At 45.0% G+C, this 19,724-nt stretch overlaps 1 protein-coding gene across 12 annotated transcripts in view; it reads left to right on the top strand.

The window, feature by feature from the left end:
• The window catches only part of CUX1 (cut like homeobox 1), a 360,547-nt gene that overhangs the window by 163,877 nt on the left and 176,946 nt on the right, over positions 1-19,724 (top strand). For all 12 annotated transcript variants that reach the window (XM_044936115.2, XM_025275401.3, XM_025275402.3 and 9 more), the window contains exon 3: positions 10,737-10,784. In XM_044936115.2, the coding sequence (XP_044792050.1) occupies positions 10,737-10,784 (48 nt within the window). The remainder of the gene's footprint in view (positions 1-10,736; positions 10,785-19,724) is intronic.

Consider the following 19,724-nt stretch of genomic DNA (forward strand, 5'->3'; position numbering starts at 1 on the left):
CCAGTACTGTCTGAGATCTGAGACTCCATCTTCTGATTACAAAAAGTATGAATGTTCATTACAGAAATTTGCATATAGCATAAAGAAGATAGTAATAAATCACCTGTAATCCAAGACATAAATGTTAGCGTTTTTGCTTTAGATCTTTCTAATCTTTTTAGGTTCATAAATATTACATATGTTAAAACAATAGAGATTATTCTGTATGTGCCATTTGTAGCACAGTTCCCCCCACCACCAGCACCATAGTATTATATTTTATATAAATGAAAAAACGTAAAACATAAGATGGACCAGTAGGCTTCCTGCTAATATTTGTTGTACTTATGAAATAATTCTCCTTTGGAGATCTATGTCTAGTTTAGCTATGCATTAGCAGGTACCATATTTATTTTCTTTATGAGCTGTGCACAGGCTGAAATAATGCCCGGCCTTTTGCTTGGCCACATGGACAGCGCTGTGTCAGGGATTCTGCCATCACAGAGCCACAGCAGGCAGGGGGGTGACCCTGTGTAAACCTTAAAGTGATCTTACTCTTTTGAACTATCACTCGGTCTCCATCCTTAATTTTAAAAAGCAACGGTCTTGAGGTTAAAAGGATACAATTTACTTAAAGCCAAGAAAGTGAAAAATAAACCATAATCCCACTCAGTCCACCATTTAACACTGATGTAGTTCTCACCATCCTTTTCCAAACACCTACAGATGTGCATTTATTCATTTTTACAACGTGGGATCAAACTGTAAACCCACGTTGTAGTCTGTGGCTTCTTTCCCCCTCTCTTCTCCCCATTTCACCTCTAATCATCCTCCAGATCCTCAGGGGCCCCTTCCTCTGTCCTGCAGGAAGTGCCCACAGTCCCAGCCGGGCCTGCGTCATAAGCGTGCCCACAGCGCTGCATGCCTCCTCTTCATGTGCACATGAAGAGCCCTCCCCCAGCTCAACAGGCACACTACGAGTCACAGGGACCCACTGGTTTTGCTCATGACCGAAGGAACACCTGGAGCAGTGTCTGAGAGCCTATAATAGCTGCTCAACAAATACTTGTTGAACAGATGGCAGTCATATGTGTTACTCCATGGCATTAGCTGTCCTCTGAAAAATAATTTTACCAACTACCTAATGTGCCACTACAGGGCTTCCCTGGTGGCTTGGATGGTAAAGAATCTGCCTGCAATGTAGGAGACCTAGGTCAGGAAGATTCCTCTGGAGAAGGGAATGGCTACCCACTCCGGTGTTCTTGCCTGGGAAATCACATGGACAGAGGAGCCTGGCAGGCTACAGGCTCCATGGGGTTGCAAAGAGTCAGACATGACTGAGCAACTCACACACACAACCTGCCACTGTATCACTTTACGAAAGTTTATTTAGTAAAAGTATCACTTCATGGGAAATAGGTGGGGAAACAGTGGAAACAGTGTCAGACTTTATTTTTTTAGGCTCCAAAATCACTGCAGATAGTGATTGCAGCCATGAAATTAAAAGACGCTTGCTCCTTGGAAGGAATGTTATGACCAACCTAGATAGCATATTCAAAAGCAGAGACATTACTTTGCCAACAAAGGTCCGTCTAGTCCAGGCTATGGTTTTTCCTGTGGTCATGTATGTATGTGAGAGTTGGACTGTGAAGAAGGCTGAGCGCCGAAGAATTGATGCTTTTGAACTGTGGTGTTGGAGAAGACTCTTGAGAGTCCCTTGGACTGCAAGGAGATCCAACCAGTCCATTCTAAAGGAGATCAGCCCTGGGATTTCTTTGGAAGGGATGATGCTAAAGCTGAAACTCTAGTACTTTGGCCACCTCATGGGAAGAGTTGACTCATTGGAAAAGACTCTGATGCTGGGAGGGATTTGGGGGCAGGAGGAGAAGGGGACGACAGAGGATGAGATGGCTGGATGGCATCACTGACTCGATGGACGTGAGTCTGAGTGAACTCCGGGAGTTGGTGATGGACAGGGAGGCCTGGTGTGCTGCAATTCATGGGGTCGCAAAGAGTTGGACACGACTGAGCGACTGATCTGATCTGATCTGATCTGATGTGTATAATATGTAGTTCTTCTCTTTGACAAACTCAAAACCTATTGATGTTCAGATCCATAAACAAATCTCAGCAGTATTTTTAAAGTTCTGAAATAAAACTTAAGGTTTAGAAACAAGCATTTATGTAGAAAGCAACCTGGAAGAACATTTTGAAATCAGGCCAGTCAGATGTAATTAGAGAATCAGAGGGACCTGAGGTGGCCTCCTTCTGGGCCCCACCTCTGAACCCCTGGCCACCAGAAATCCCGCAGGAAGTCCCTGCGCCACCGACAGGCACGACGCCAGCCCAGGCCAGAAGAGCCAGATGCCGCGAGATGCAGGGGAGGGCCCAGAAGCGCCTGGCTGTCCCAGCTGCTTCACGGAACTCAGGCAGTCATCAGCGGGTCCACAGCTTGACCTCTGGACAAGGAGCCGTTCTCCGCTCTCAGACTAAAATACCTTAAAGCTGCCATTTCCAAACATCTTGATCTCTTAATATTGAGCATTCCCAGAGAGCTTTTTGTGTCTGTGTGCATATTGATCAGTAGTGACCGTGTTAGAGATTCCAAAAGGACGTGTTTAAAACCCAGGCGCACGTGCCATCTCTTTAGGGCGATGGCCTCACCTGGCGTGCAGCGTCTGGGGAACTCCCCCATTCATCTGTATGAGAATGACACCAGAAAAGGAAAACAGCAAAAATAGTTTTTACCTCGTGCACCCCTGGAAGAGTCTGAGGGAGAAGCCAGGAGTCCCAGACCCCACTCTCAGGAGTGTACAGACTCTGCTGTATCACTGAGCTGAGGCCATGTGCTACCTTCAAACCAGGACCTCCGTGTATCTCAAATCTGTGTCCCAAGCACCGTCCTCAGCCTTCATCACCTTTGGGCCAGGTTCAGGCATCACCGATCTGGTAAACCTGGCCCTGTTCATCATCCAGCGAGTTCCCCCATCACTTGCTGTTGCCCAGGAGCTCAGGGGTCCTCCCCTCTGCCTGCCTCCTTGGGTCTCCCTCCGTCCTCTGCCCGCGGGTGCCCTCAGCTGGCCCTTGCCGCTCGTGCCAGGAGCCCTCCACTCAAGCCATGCACAAGCTCCCCTCCACTCAGCCCCACACAGCTGGGCCTTCCCATTACACAGTTTTATTAGGCACCGTGCTGAAGGCACATCCATCAGTATTAGAGCTTTTCTGCCAAGATACAGAACATGTTTTAAATGGAGCAAAGAAATTTAAATGGGAAGAAATTATAGCATGAGTGAGTTTATCCCTTTCAAGATAATCTTATTTAATAACCAAAAAACTCACAAAGATGTGCATTCTATCCAGCTACAAAGGCAGCGTGGCAGGTTATATATTGTGGTAATTACATGTTTGGGGTTTCATTCCTGCTTTAGACTCGATTTCTATTATCTCAGAAAAATCAAGCATTGTAGAAAAGGACTATTCATTTATTTCATTGCTGGGTGGCCCATACACTGTAAAAATAGGTCAAGAACAGTAATCTAAATTGACTGCTGATAAATAATTAAAGCTAATGGAATTTTCTCAAATCTGTGAACTAAAATCTTTGAGAAATTGCCAGGACATACCGTCTGCTGTTGTATAGAAAGATATTTTTTATTTAACACTTCAGTTTAAATGCCATTTAAAATTACTCTCTTCTATCACAAAGACTGGAAGGAGCCTGTGTATATCTATAAAAGTAACCAGAAGTAGGGTGCTCCATTGAGAGCCCCATGACTCATCTTTGGATGACAAGATGGGAAGCGAAGGTTTCAGGATCCTGGAACAAAGAGAAACTTCTCTTTTCACTGAACTGCATTTTACACTGAGTTCTACAATCTGTGGGTCACACAATATATATGGTCTTGCTTGAAAAGCTCTGTACCTGGCATGTGCTCCTGTGTACACAATAAAGGGAGAATTCAGCCATCTTCAGTGACACAAGTACCAAGAACTATCTTTCTTTTGTAGATAATTGTGATTCTCTCATTGGTGCCAAGACTTTATAAAAATACACTTGACAAGTATGCCGAGAGGTTATTTTTGAAAGAGATGGCTTATCAATAAAGCAGATTGTTATATTACAGTCAATAAGAAAACTGGCCCTAGACATGACACACTGGTGGGTTTTTCTTTATTAATAAGGACTATTCAGCCATCAGCAGGGTATTTTAGAATCCCAAGGACATCAGAGTGAAGAATCAGTAGCTACATGCTTTTAAACAATATGTCTTCAGCATTTTGGCTTTAAGTTGTAGAAAGAGGGTCATTTTCTCCTTTCAGTTGAATTAAATGTCTTGGTTGAAAAAAAATCACCTCTTTGCTACTATTACTTTTTAGCAAAGTTGCAGTTGTTAAATTGCACTACCTATATCTAATAGTGTATTTACAATGTTTTAATGTATTTATTAATGATGAACCCCATTTCTGAAATTAAACTTTTTTGCATTTCTCTTTATGAAAACACCATGTATGGAAATTTCTTGATTTAAAAAGAAACTACCTCATTCAAATAGTCCCATCTGGCATCACTGTATTCTGTATATCTAGTGTCTAGAATCTGGCTATTTGTATTTCACATTGTAAAGCTCTTTAGAACCTTTTATTCTGGGGTAGCCAAGGTCGCCGGGAGACACAGTGGGTATTGTCCCATGGCCATCAGGAGGGTCCCATTCCTCCTTTCTTCTTCTCTAGAACTTTGTTCCAACATGACTGAGGGCTTTTTCGGTGCTCCTCATATACAACGCAAGTCATGGGAGCAGATGGTGTTAGAGACACTGGTGGGGACTTGGAGCAACACCGTCTGTCCCAAACGGGAGAGAAATGAGAGACCGTGGAGAGAGGACTCTGGGCAGGAAGGCTCTGTTGAGGTTTGTCAGACAGCAGTGGGGAGAGGAGCGCTTGGTCCAGAGTAGGGTGTGGGAAGGAGATGAGCTGAGCCCTCAGATACCTGCAGGGCTCCATCTCCAGGCCCCCAGGAGGAAGGCTTAGCCATCTGTGCTCCCCCGGTCGACCCAGGGCTGTGGGAAACTGCTTCTCTGACCTCCCACTAAGAAAACACATTATTAAGCAAGTCCATGCAATTGTCTTGAATCTAATCTTTTTTTTTGAGTGAATTATTTACCAACAGACTGCTTCTAGTAATGACATTATTTGTGCTCAGGACAGCTTCCCTCTGAACGTCAGCATCCATCCGGGAGAGAGAGAGTGGCCTTGGGAAGGGGAGCCATGTGGCCAGGACACCACAGGTCTCCTACCTGGGGCAGGAGATTGGACCAGATGACCCCAGATTTCCTGGTTAACCTGATAAAGTATACAATTATTTAGCTGCTTGGCTGTATTATAACTTAAGAGTGACAGTCCCTCACCCCTCATTTCCCTCATTTCCTCTCTGTCTATTCTGTGTGATTGGTCAGTTGAAGGCGTCCAAAGAGTGAAATATGGTGCCTTGAAAAGCTTTCATATGTCAGGCATACATGGGAAAAGGTGAAGAATGCATTGAACCCACCCTCCATCTGTGTCATCCTTAAGGTTCCCCATTATCCACCCCCCCCATTGAATTATTTTGAAACAAAAATCTTATTTCATCCATAAATATTTTAGTATGTATCTCTGAAAGACAACAGCCCTTTAAAAACAAAACAAAACAAACAGCTACACTAACTAAAATGTAGACCATGTCAATTAAAAATAAACAACTCGGGATCTATTTTAACTTTGGTTAATCTTGTGATCATCTCTTATCAGTTTTATTATGCATACACTTTAACACATTTCACCATGTTCAAATCAGAGTGAGGATGAAAATCAAAGACATCACAGTTGAATAAGCAGCATTTTTTCTCTTTCTGTGGTATAACAGTACCTCTTACATTTGACAGTATCAAGGTTAGTGAAAATAAGCTATATTATACAATGATTTTCTTTGAATAAACACCTAAAACACGTTCAAGTCAGAATTTCCTTACTTTGAAACCTGAGTAATGAGGAGGAATTAGTGAACTCATTTGGAGATATTTTCAGCCCTGGGTGGGTGTGTAGCACAGAACCTCCTCATTGAGAAACACTTCCTAGGGTTTTAAATCCCGGCCAGGTTTATATTTTCTTGGGCTCCAAAACCACTCGTGGACGGTGACTGCAGCCATGAAATTAAAAGACACTTGCTCCTTGGAAGAAAAGCTATGACAAACCTAGACAGCGTATTAAAAAGCAGAGACATCACTTTGCTGACAAAGGTCCATATAGTCAAAGCTATGGTTTTTCAAGTTGTCATATACAGATGTGAGAATTGGACTATAAAGAAGGCAGAGTGCTGAAGAATTGATGCTTTCTAACTGTGGTGCTGGAGAAGACTCTTGAGAGTGCCTTGGACTGCAAGGAGATCAAACCAGTCAATCCTAAAGGAAATCAACCCTGAATATTCATTGGAAGGATTGATGCTGAAGCTGAAGCTCCAGTACTTTGGCCACCTGATATGCAGAGTCAACTCACTGAAAAGAAACTTAAGGCTGGGAAAGATTGAGGGCAGGAGAAGGGGGGCAACAAAGATTGAGACATCGACTCACTGGAATGAGTTTGAGCAAACTCCAGGAGATAGTGAAGGACAGGAAACCTGGCATGCTGTAGTCCATGGGGTCACGAAGTCAGACAGGACTGAGTGACTGAACAACAACAAACCACAGGCTTATATTTTTGCCTGGCCCTTGTCAATTGTTAAACTCCTTTCCCTACCTGGATGCAGTGCAGGAAATGTGAGCCAAAACCCCGGAAACAGAAAAGGCTGAAGGTTACCCCGGGCTGAGGTGGTTCTGAAACAGAAGCTAAAGGGATGAAGCCACTTCTGAGGATGCTGCTGGTCTGGGTCCCTAACGGCTGCTGTACCCACACCAGGTCAGGTGGCTGGCAACCACAGGGGAGCCGGAGAAGGGGCCCTTTAACACCTATCCTCCACTCTGTTCCTGGTGCTCTTGGGGAAACCCTGTTGTCACCACAGAAGGCAGGACCCCACTTCTGGTCCATGCCACCGAGCACAAGGTGTCACTGAGACGGCAGCTGGATGGTTCAGAGCCTTCAACTTAGGCAGAGTCATTCAAGAGGAAACACACCTGAGTTACAGAGAAGCAAAGGGGAAAGGGCGTTATAAAATTGAGAAAAACATCCTGGAAAATCTGGAGTTTCAAATCTTCGGGAAATGGAGATTGTTTTATGACTTGGACAATGCATTTGTGATTCACAGTGTCCTTTTGTTTACACGTGAGTCCTGGCTGTTGCCCTTCATCTGCTTGTCCTTTCAAAGCTAAACAGCTTTGCTGGGCACCATTCTTTGCAAGACTCAGAGGTGGGCCCCGGGGTGGCCCCCAGGTGAATCCACAGTGTGAGGATTCTGTGACGCTGGCCCTGGCATCGTGTGTCAGTGTGGACAGGAGAAGTGTGATGGAAGCTGGGAGTGCCAGGCCCCAGAGAGGGAAGAGAGCCTCCCAGAGGCCACCCAAGCACTCAGAATGGGCAGAAATTCAAAGATTCAGACCATCTGGATGCAGGGACTGTGTGTCTTGTGTCTCTCGCTGCCACCTCGCAGGTGTGACTGAAAGCTGTGTGGCGATTTCGTCATTTTATTTCTGTTTCGCTTTTAAGTCAGACTGGTTTCTCCAGTGATAGTCATTAGATAGAAAATTCCTCAATGGCATTTTGCTGTTCAGTTTTCTGATCTAAACAAAACAAACAAAAAAAAACAACTGTGAATCAGTGGTTTGGAGAATAATGAAAATCCTTTTCACATAGAAGCATCTCTTGATAAACATCACTTATTATTTGCAACATGCTCAGGGGGGAGAAGGTTGCAATGCAGTTCTCTGGCTTTGCCAACAGACATCCGATATTAATAATCTCAAGGGCATTGCTCTCTGCGTGTTAAGATGTTTGCTGCTTTCTGTTCAATAAATGATGCAGAACTGAAGAAAATTTGAAACAGTGCTGAAAAACTGTCGCTGAATTAAGTGTCATAAGGCTAAAAAACTTTGGGGACCTTCTATTAATTCCCTAATTCTCTTCAATGCCAGTGTGCTGTTGATCGGCCTGGACCCCTTTTTCTTCAGTTTGCAGTGGCAGAGAAGGGCATGTGGCTGCCTGTGATGACCAGGGGTGACAGAGCCTATAGTTTCTGGTGCTGTCCAGACAGCAAAGTCCACCCTGTTCTTAAAGGACAGTGCATTGCGTCATGTCCTCATTAACCCACGACAGAGCCGCCCGTGGATCAGAAGTCAACATCCTGGGTTCTGGGTCCTTAGTTTGGTCCTAAACCAGGTGATATTTGGAGGTAGCAGTGTTGGTTAAGAAATTTCTCAGACTGCCTTCCCCCCAGCAAAAAAAAAAAAAAAAAAAGGGAATAGGTGATTTTTTTTTTTTTAGCTGAGGACTCGAAATACATCACTTTGTGTGTATATGGTTGTGAATATTTAGTGCCTTTTTTTTTTGTCCTCTACTGTATTCAGATAGATGTGTGTGCTTGAGTACAAACACATCCAGCTTTAGTGTCTTTAACGGGTTGTTTTAGCAGGTCTGTCAGGAGACACGAATATGCCCAAAGACATGATTTCTGAAATATACAGGCTGGTTAAGACCAGGGGCAACAGAGAGCAGTTTAGTTTATTTACTATCGTTATAAGCAGCATGACTCTTTCTCCTGCCATGCTGGAGTCCTCTGGAAATACTTCTGCCATCTCCTGAGCTTCTTAAGGCTGGTGTTCCCTGGAGGCTAGCCGCCTGTGCAGGCTGGCAGGGCTTGGGGCGGTCCTGGCACAAGCCTCGTAATAAGCACGGTTTGTAGGCCAAGCGCCAGGGCTCCTGGTACCTGTACCCAAAGCTGCCCTCCACCCCCAGGAGCTCTCCGTCCTCCTCTCTACACAGGGTCTCAAATGCCTTGGCATCACCAGCTCTCACAGGCTATGACCCCATCCAGCCTCACCATTTCCCCTCTGAGTCTGGGCCTTTTCGTTACAAGCCGTCTGAATGGTCCATGTATAACCCCCCACACACACACTGTGTTGCTGTCCAGGTGGCCTCCGGCTGTCATCCCTGTACCACACCCGGCCAAGGTGATTCCTTTATTAATCTCCATGTGGGCCCCTGGAGAGAGCTCTGGGTTCACATCCTGACTCTTCCCCACTGTGCAACCTTGGACACGCCTCCTTCCCCTTCTGAGCCTCAGGCATCCCTGTCCATGACATGTGGGTGCCAGTCCCTTTGGTTGGCAGAGTGACTGTGGAAAGCAATGAATGCCCTGTATCTGAAGCCCCTCACTGACGTAGACTCTCTCCAAGTGGTAACTCGTTAACTTCACCTGCAACCCCCTTCCCTGTGGGGCTCCCCAAACCCCATCCCCCTCCTTCCTCCCCCCACAGTCCCTGCAGCCTCTCCCTCACACCTGCGTCCCCCTCAGCCCCCTCCAGGTCAATTTCCAGCCCGGGACTCAACTCAGCTGCACTCAGCACTACCTGGACATCCCACCGAGTGGTGTTCTCAGGCCTGGTGTCTGTGGCAACATTCAACACAAATAACTTTTCCCTCTTGATATAACCTCCTCTCAATCTGTGTTCTCCTGATTCTCCTACTTCTGATTTTTGCTCTTCACCTCTCCCTCTGGCTGTCAGGGAGTGAGGGGTCCACCAACCTTGACCCTCCACCCCCGTCACCAGGGAAGCCCCATTGGCGCATGCAAGTGCATCCCTCAGCCCCCAGCTGCATGATGTGGTGGCCACTGGCCACATGTGGCCACAAGGGCCCACCTGACATGCTGCTGGTCCAAATGGAGATGTGGGCGGAATGCACCCCAGGTTTCAAAGACTCAACAAAGGATGTAAACTATCTTGTTAATGATTTTTGTATTGGTTATATAGGAAATGATACTATCTTGGATATATTGGGTGAAGTGAAATCGAAATTGATTTCATCTGTGTCTTTTTGCGTTTTGAACGTAGCTGTAGAATGTCTTAAGTCACACAGGTAGCTGGCACTCTGTTGGTGTTGGCAGCGCTGGCCTGGGAGGCGGAGCCCAGCCTCAGAGGCTCACGTCTGTCTCCCATGAATAGTGCTCGGAAATAGCAGCTGAAATGCAGGATGGTGACCCAGGTCCATTTCAGATACAAACAAATCAAAGCTACATTATAATACCCTATTTTGTTCTAAGCAAATTATCTTAGGCTGACAGTAGCAAAAACTTGTGTCAAAATGAGGTGTATCTAACCAGAACTCAGAGGAAATAAATCCTAGTTGTATTCTTAAGTGAGTTCTCTCTCTAAAAGAGAGAGAGAATTTTTTAAAAATTCTTTTTTAGTATCGTTATCGAAATTTAAAAAAAAAAATTTATCTGGCTGCGCCAGGCCTTGGTTGCAGCATGCAACAGTTGCTCGTTGCCGCACTGGAACTCCTAGTTGCAGCATGTGGGATCTAATTCCTTGATCAGGGATTGAACCCAAGTGCCCTGCATTGGGAGCACAAAATCTTAGCCACTGGACCACCAGGGAAGTCCTGAGTGAGTTCATTTAAGCTAAGGGGCACAGTTGGTGTGATTTGTGTTGTATGAGGGAGGGGATGATCCAGGAGAGGCATCGGGATTGCTTTATGTAACAGAAAACAGCACTGAACTCTTAGGAGACCTTAATGAATGTTTCCCTTCTCTTTTCTCCTCCAATGGCTCTTCCTGACCCACCTTCTCGCCCCAGGATTTGCGCAAGCAGGTAGCACCGCTGCTGAAGAGCTTCCAAGGCGAGGTAAGCGTTTGGGCTTCTTTTACGTCCCCTGTTAGAGCCACCTTCCCATTCATCACGCTTTCTTCCTGTTCTCATCACATAAGCGCCACTGGCACAAGGTGCTTACTCAGAGGCAGCCTCCCCAGCCGCACCAACCCATCATCCTCAAAGTGATGTTTCCACTGAGTCCGCCGTGGAAGCCCACGTGGGAGGGGAGGCGGGGTTCAGGATGTCAGAAGGGGCAGCGGAATCTGGGGGGCAGCAGCCGGCATGTCACACATCCCCCAGTGGAGTGGGCTTGTTCCCACCCCAGCCTCGGAACTCGCGGGTCCCCTGAGCTGTTCTGAGGCTCCCACCCCAAGACTTCCTGTGCAGAAGGACACGCTGCGTCAGTCTGGTGCCTTGGTGCACAGCCCCGGGGGGAAGAGGAACTTCACAGGCAGAAACCACGAGGGGTGGTTTGGGGCTCGGTAGAAGGAATGTTTTCTAAAGAATCCTTCCAGAGAAGGGTCAGCAAGGTGGCAGGTGGGCGGCCGGTCACCTGAAACTCGTGCACCCTGAATGCTGCTCATGCACCAAAAAGGCAGGTGGTCCAAGTGGGTGACACGCCAGCTCCTCCACTCTCTGTGTGAACACTCGGTGAATTCCAGAAAACCAGAAATGGTGTTCGTGTGGGGGAATTATTGCCTCTCTGCGTCTCCACTGGGAATGATAGTGTTGTAATATTTGTGAGGACAGTTCCCAACCTTTTTGGCACCAGGGACCAGTTCCCAACCTTTTCGGCACCAGGGACCAGTTTCACAGATGACAATTTTTCCATGGACCAGGATGGGGGAGATGGTATTTATTGTGACTTTATTTCTATTATTATTACATCACCTCCACCTCAGATCATCAGGCATTAGGTCCCGGAGGTTGGGGACCCCTGCTCTAAAGAACAGGAATCTCAGGAATCTCAGAAATCTTGTGTTCCTGCAACTTCCCAACTCTCAGAGAGCCTGGGGAAGGGGCAGGATGTGGGGGGGTGAGGGGGCGAGTTCAGGAGAGCTGGGAGCAGGTAGGCAGATGGTCCTGCAGGAGGCTGGGGAGCGGGAGACCAGGGCTGCCGCTGGGCAGACTCTTCAGCACTCAGGTGACAGCAGAGGCTGCAGAGGAGATGGCAGGACAGCAAGGGACATGTGCGGGAGCAGCAGCCACGCGGCAGCTGTGGCGGCTGAGATCTGAGAGCGGGCAGACGGGCTCCTCTCCCTGTTGATAACTTCCTGCCGCAGGAAGCACCCCCACCCCCACCCCACCACCACCACCGTGCTTGGCTCCATGAGACACAGAAGGACATCAGTAGCCCAGGTCTTGGAAGGACTTGAATCGCCCTTCCCTCAGAATTATATCTCCACACCCTCGTTCTCAGTAAAACCGTCACCTTACGCCTGCCCACGTGTGACCTGACCTGTCCTTCTACCTGTTCAGCAGCTTTTATGAGACCCATCGGCTTAGTGTTTCTCTGGCTGAAATAGCTCAAGGTGCTCTTTCTGTTATTTGCTAGCTTTTCCTTTCTGAACAATTTCCAATCTACATACAAGTATTAGTAGAAAGGCTGGGGATAATGAACACCTGAGCCTTCTTTACCCAGACTCCTCACCTGTGAACGTCATGCCATGCTTGTGCCCCTCCACCCCCGCCCCCCTCCCCCCCACCTTGTGCTCAGCGTTTGAAAGTGAGTTGCAGAGAGTGGTAGGCAATTATGCCCTCAGCTGCATGGGCATCTCCTAAATTCAAGGGCATTTCAAATGATACTGAGTTTCTGTAACTGTCATACTTTAACCCTGCGTATCACAGCTGGGAAAATAACATGAATTTCATAATATCTAATGTTCTACCCAAAATCACATTTCCCCAGTTGCCCCCAAAATATCTTTTATAACTGCTCTGCATTACATTTAGGGGGTATTTGCATTTCTCTTTTAATATAGACACTCTCTCCATGCCCTCATCTTTGTTATTGACTTTTTTTTTTTTTTAAAGAATCTAAGCCAGTTGTGTAGATTATCCCAGATTTTGATGAGGCGACAGATTTAGTTCTGGCAGTATAAATTACATTTAAAATGTCTGTGAGACATCTAGGCTTCCTATTTGCCTGATTTTTTTTTAAGGCTATTTGAAAAGTAAATATTTTTATAACACCCTTAATATCTACCAAGCCTCTGCTAATTGCTATATTTATATTAAACAATGTGTGCTTTCTAATAAGCTGATTTGAGTAGAGGGAGCTAAATCCTGCTTGTTTCTGAGCTCATATAGGAGCAAGTAACTGCACGTGGGGACCACTCATGCAGGCAGGGCCCGAGGCAGCCTGTCCTGGTGCTTAGATGGGCAAGATCCGTTGGTATTTGAAAAAGCCACTTTCTCTGGTAACTACAGGCTTGTTCTCATACCTATCACTCTAGGGTCTGCTGCTACAAGTTTATTTATTGGATATATTCTTAGAGTTCATCCCAAAGTGTCTGAGCTCCCCCTGGAAGAAAGTACCGGGTTAGTGAAACGTGATCTTTGCCTCAGGATTTGTATAGATAGCTTTCTTTCTTGAGATACCCAGAAGAAAAAAAAACAAGCAAACTAAAAATGAAGTTTTCCGACAGTGTGAAATTCACAGAGGCCTTTAGAGTTCCGGCGAGAACACTCCTTTTTTGTGTCATAACATCATGGGAAATGCTAGCCTGGCCAGGAGGCTGCTTATACCCTTAGGTGTTTGTTCTCCTGTAAATCCAGACACCCTCCTTCCTGTGGTTTGTGGGACCCGTGTGACTTAGTAACTGCTCACCTTTCTAGAGTCCACTTACCTCTTCCCTCCTGTCTCAGGATCAACAGCCGTCCCAAGTCTCCGCCAGGCCCAGGCCCTCACTGACAGCCCCTGGGCCTTTGCACGGCTGACTTGCTTCCCGAAACGCTCTGCATTTACCCTCTTTACACAGCTTGCTTTCTCAAGGAGAGTCTTCCCTGAGCCCTAGATGACAGGCCAGGTCCCTGCCGCCATGTGCTCCGAGCTTGTCTTCATGCCAGAGACCACCTGCCATTTGTATCGGTTCCCCTCTTGTCTGTATAATGTGTGAAGGCAGCTGCTTTGTGCTGTCCTGTCCACCAGCCATTGTGTCCCCAGCAGCAACTGGGAACCAAAAAACATTTGGCCTCTCACAGTGGTTATCGATAAGCTATGGAACAGCCAGGTTTCCTTGGAGGCAGTTTTAAAAGCACTTCGCTTCTGTCCTTTCTCCAGGATCTATTGCTGTTCATAAGGTGAGAGCGACCCCAGAAGGTACGCTAGAGAAATACCTTTAGAAGAAACTAGTAAATAATGATTTGTTAACCTTGATGGAAATGTTTGGGATCATATAGTCATAATGGTTATTCATAGTTGTTATAACAGAGTCATCGAGTTTAACTCATACTGAAATTTTAGTTATTTATGGCTTTACCTAAATTTTGTGGCTTCCCTGGTGGCTCAGTGGTAAAGAATCTGCCTGCAATGCAGGAGACTCATGTTCAATCCCTGAACTGGTTGGGAAGATCCCCTGGAGGAGGGCATGGCAACCCACCCCAGTACTCTTGCTTGGAGAATTCCGTGGAGAGACAAGCCTGGTGATTTACAGTCCATAGGGTCACACAGAGTCAGACACGACTAAAAGCGACTAAGCAGCTGCAGCAGCATACCTAAATTTTGGGCTTCCCTGATGGCTCAGACAGTAAAGAATCTGTCTGCACTGCAGGAGACCCAGGTTTGATCCCTGGGTCAGGAAGATCCCCTGGAGGAGGGAATGGCTACCCATTCCGGTATTCTTGCTTGGGAAATCCCATCGTCAGAGGAGCCTGGCAGACTACAGTCCATGGGGTTGCAGAGAGTTGGACACAGCTGAACAACTAACATTTTCACTTTAATACCTAGATTTGTGTTTCATAAACCCAGCTGGGCAGGGGCGGGGTAGGGGTATCAGTCCAGTTTAAGGCTTAGTTTAGTCCAGTAATTCAGACAGTCCCTTCAGTGAAGTGATGTTCACACTCTAGGAAAATGATAAGTCTTCCAAATGGTCTGCCCCGGCTCCTGCTCCTCTCCCTGAGAAGGGTCTTCGTACAGAGGTCTGGGGGTGAGGAACTGACTCAAAGCCCTACTCCTCTTGGCTGTAGGGGAGCTAGATACTTAACCTGTATCCTCAGGGAGGAAACTCCACTTAAGAACTAATTTAGTTGCTTATCCTAGAGGGGAAATAAAAGACTAAAAATGCATGTGCTTCGCATCCAGCTTAAAAAGTTATAAAAGTGCGATAGAATAAGCTCAAAGAAAAGTGGAAGAATGAAATTTTAAAATATAATTAACAATATTATATAAATTAAAATGGACTTCCCTGGTGGCTCAGCTGGTAAAGAATCTGCCTGCAATGCGGGAGACCTGGGTTCGATCCCTGGGTTGGGAAGATCCCCTGGAGAAGAGAAAGGCTACCCACTCCAGTATTCTGGCCTGGAGAGTTCCCTGGACTGTATAGTCCATGGGGTCGCTAAGAGTCGGACACGGCTGAGCAACTTTCACTTTATTAATTAAATGAATGAAAACGAAGAAGACTCGAGAGAGAAGCAGCCCAAATGTTGATTCTTTGAAACAAACTACTACCAGAAACAAACCACCTTCCTAAGTCAAGGAAAAAAACCGGTAAGTAATAAAAACAGGATAACTTCGCAGCTGCAGCACAGAGAGATTAAAGAGAAGATAAGGGAATGTTATGATCTGTCTTATGCCAATAAAATTTAAAACCTAGACAAAATGGACAAATTTCTAGAATACTGTGATGTACCAAAGTTGATTAAAGAAGTAGAAAACCCAAATAACCTTGTAACTTTGCAGAAATATTCCCACAAGGCCTGGACAGTTTTATGGGAGAATCCTATCAACCATTCATGGAACTGTTCTGTTCTTTTACAAAATAGGAAAACTTCTTTTCCTTCAGAAAATAGAAAAAGAAAACACTTCCTAACTCACTTTATGAATCTAGCGTAGCCTTCATGCCAAAACCAGACAAGAACAGTGTAAGAAAGGAAAAATTAAAGCCAGTCTTATTTATGAATAAACAGAAGTCTTTAAAAAAGTACTAGTAAGTTGAATCCGTCAAGCTCTATGTATCCCAAGAATCTGTTTGGTTTAACAGAGTTATTAAGGCAAGTTAATATCATTCGCAGATTAAAATGGAAAAATCTCAAGTGTGACAGGAAAAGAATTTGGTATACTTCAACATCCATTCATGATTAAAAGCAAACAAACAAACCTACCAGCAAAGCAGGGACAGAGGGGAAGTTTCTTAACCTGGGAAAAGGTATTTATCAAAAGCTACGTCAATCATCATACTCATTGATGTTAAAAACATTCCCTATAAAATCAGGAACAAGACAAAAATGCCTACTATTGCCACTTTTATTTAACATTGTACTGGAAGTGTTAGCTAGCATGGAAAACAAGAAAAAGAAATAAGTACAAGTATTGGATCAGAAGAAATAAAACTGTCATTTTTCAAGTGAGTCTCAATTATTTAACAAGGCTGCTAGATACAAAATCAATATACAAAAGTAATTGCCTATCTCTGCATCAATAGCAAGCAAGCTGAAAAAGGATACCATTGCAGATAGCAAGAAAAAAGTAAAGGATACTTAGAAATAAATATAATAATGCACAGGAACTCTTTCTGGAAAACAGTATAATGTTCTTATTGAACAATATTAAGGAATATTTTAAATGTAGAGAGCCAAGGTATTCAAGGATAGAAATTCCCACTATTATTAAAAACATCAGGGACTTCCCTGGTGGTTCAGTGGTTAAGACTTCACTCTAATGAAGGGCGTGTGGGTTTGATCTCTAGTTGGCAAGTTAAGATCCTACATGCCTCAGGGCCAAAATAACCAAAGCATAAAACAGAAGCGATATTGTAACAAATTCAATAAAGACTTTAAAAATGGTCCACATCAAAAAATCTTCGGGAAAAAAAAAAAGATCAATTTTCCCCAAATTGATGATAGAGAGTCATAGTAGTTTCAATCAAAATTTTAACAGTATTTCGTATGAAACTTAAAAGCTGATTCCAGAATTTACATATGCAAGAGCAAATGGTCAATAATGGTGAAACTGAAAGTCTGTCAGTCATATCAGACTCTTTGAGACTCCATGGACTGTACAGTCCATGGAATTCTCCAGGCCAGAATACTAGAGTGGGTAGCCTTTCCCTTCTTCAGGGGATCTTCCCAACCCAGGGATCAAACCCAGGTCTCCCGCATTGCAGGTGGATTCTTTATCAGCTTTGCCACAATGGAAGCCCAAGAATACTGGAGTGGGTAGCCTACCCCTTCTCCAGGGGATCTTCCCAACCCAGGAATCGAACCAGGGTCTCCTGCATTGCAGGTGGAGTCTTTACCAACTGAGCTATGAGGGAAGCCCAGTAATGATGAAGATAATGGTAAATAAGAATAAGACAGAGAATTCGCCCTACCATATTATAGAGCTACAGTAATTGGCACAGGTACAGATAAATACACCCTTGGGACATAGTAAAGAAATCAGGAACTGACCTGTGCACATACAGAAGCCAAATATATTGCAAACATGGCACTGCAGATCAGTGAGGTAAGGGTGGGCTTTTCAATAAACGGTCTCCTGACCTTTGGTTATCCTTTATGGAATTAAATGAAATTGGATCCCTACCTCACATCATATGCAAACACAAATTACAGATACAGACCTAAGGTAACACTTTAAACCTTTTAGAAGAAAACGTAGAATATGATGATTTGGGGCTATGTAGGATATTTACACAGAAAACCATAAAGGAAAACATTGTTACATTCAACTATATTAAAATTTTAAAGTAAAAGCTTCCTTTTTCTCCCCTTGGAAAGACAGCCTTAATAAAGTGAAAGGTGAACCCCAGGCTGCTAGCTCAGTTTCATCGTTTTCGAACTAGGAAAGGGAAAAATGAAAATGAAGAATGAAAGACATTTTCATTATTTGTTGGAAACTTATCAGCACAAAGATTCAAACCTATCTCAGCCTTTTTCATAATAAAAGGCAAATGCCCCTGATGTGAATGTTGCCCCCTCAGGCCGTAGCATGAACCAGTCCTACGTGGGGTGTCCTTGGCTGCAACACAAACCAGGAGGAGATAGTTGCCACACACATAGTTGACAAAGGATTAGTATTCAGGAAAAATATATATATATATATTTATACATATATATATATTTAGTTTTACCTGTTAATAAGAAAAAGACATGAGACTTCCTTGGCGGTCCAGTGGTTAAGAATCCACCTGCCAATACAGGGGACACAGATTCAATCCCTGGTCTAGGAACTAGGGTCCTGCATGCCAGAGCTTCGAGGCCCAGGCACCACAACTATCGAGCCCCCGCATTCTAGAGCCCGTGCTCAGCAACAAGAGGAGCCACCACAACTCGAGAGTAGTCCCCACTCACAGCAACCAGAGAAAGCTCTGGGTCAGCAAAGGAGAGCCCATGTGCCAAAACTAAATACATAAAAATAAATTTTCAAAAACAAAAAGGAAGAGAAAAAGACGAACATCTCAACAGGAAAATGGACAAAACCATGAACAGCACTCTCAGAAGAGAAAATCATTCAGTCAATGCACCTATGAAGAGATGCTTAACCATATAATCAGGAAAATGCAAATTAAACTAATTTTGTTGTTTTTGTTCGGTCGCCAAGTTGCGTCCGCCTCTTTGTGACCCCATGGACTGCAGCACGCATCAACTCTTTGTCGCATCAACTCTTCGTCACCCCGCCTTCTTTATTGTCCGGATTTCACATCCGTACATGACTACTGGGAAGACCATAGCCTTGACTATATGGACCTTTGTCGGCAAAGTGATGTCTTTGCTTTTTAACACTGTCTAGGTTTGTCATCGGAGAAGGCAATGGCACCCCACTCCAGTACTCTTGCCTGGAGAATCCCATGGACGGAGGAGCCTGGTGGGCTGCAGTCCATGGGGTCGCGAAGAGTCGGACACGACTGAGTGACTTCACTTTCACTTTTCACGTTCATACATTGGAGAAGGAAATGGCAACCCACTCCAGTGTTCTTGCCTGGAGAATCCCAGGGACGGGGGAGCCTGGTGGGCTGCCGTCTATGGGGTCGTGCAGAGTCAGACATGACTGAAGCGACTTAGCAGCAGCAGGTTTGTCATAGCTTTCCTGCCAAGGAGCAATCGTCTTCTAATTTCGTGGCTGAAGTCACCATCCGCATTTAAATCATTTAAATGCCCCTTATTCACATCTACCATGTTGGCCAAAATTCAAAAGTCCAGATAAGATCATAAATGGGTGTAACCTTTCTGAAAACCAGTCTGGTATCAGATTCTCCAGCTGAAGAAGCACATGTACTTTGACACAAGATTTCCACTCCCAGGTATAAATGGTATCCTCCGCCCTGAATAAATGTAAACATGTGCCCCAGGAAACAAGTTCAGGGATGTTTGCAGATGGTAAACAAGTGGAAACAACCCACTTTCCATCAGCAGCAGGAAGAGTAAGTAAAGAGTGTTGTCACACAGTGGAATACAACACAGCAGGGGAAAGTGAGTGAAACACAAAACCGTGCAGTACCGAGCTGTTTGTTTAAGGACACAGCTTTATCACTACATAATAAAAGCACAATGAAAAGGTTAAACAGGAAATCCAGAATGGAGTTCACTGCATGCAGGCCCAGAGGAGGTTTCCAAGGTTGTGAGAATGTCCTCCCTTACAGGTGTCCATTTCGTTGTTTATGATTTATGTATTCTTTTGTAAGGATGAACTACTTCTCTCCAAAAGAAAGGACTGTGCTTACAAGGCAGTAGCTCCATAATTCTATTCTTGCATATCAGAAACTGGATATTATTTTCTCTCACCTCTTTGCATTTTTCTTCTATGATAAAGCACAT

The sequence above is a fragment of the Bubalus bubalis genome, chromosome 24 (assembly GCF_019923935.1).
Source record: "Bubalus bubalis isolate 160015118507 breed Murrah chromosome 24, NDDB_SH_1, whole genome shotgun sequence".
NCBI lineage: Eukaryota > Metazoa > Chordata > Mammalia > Artiodactyla > Bovidae > Bubalus > Bubalus bubalis.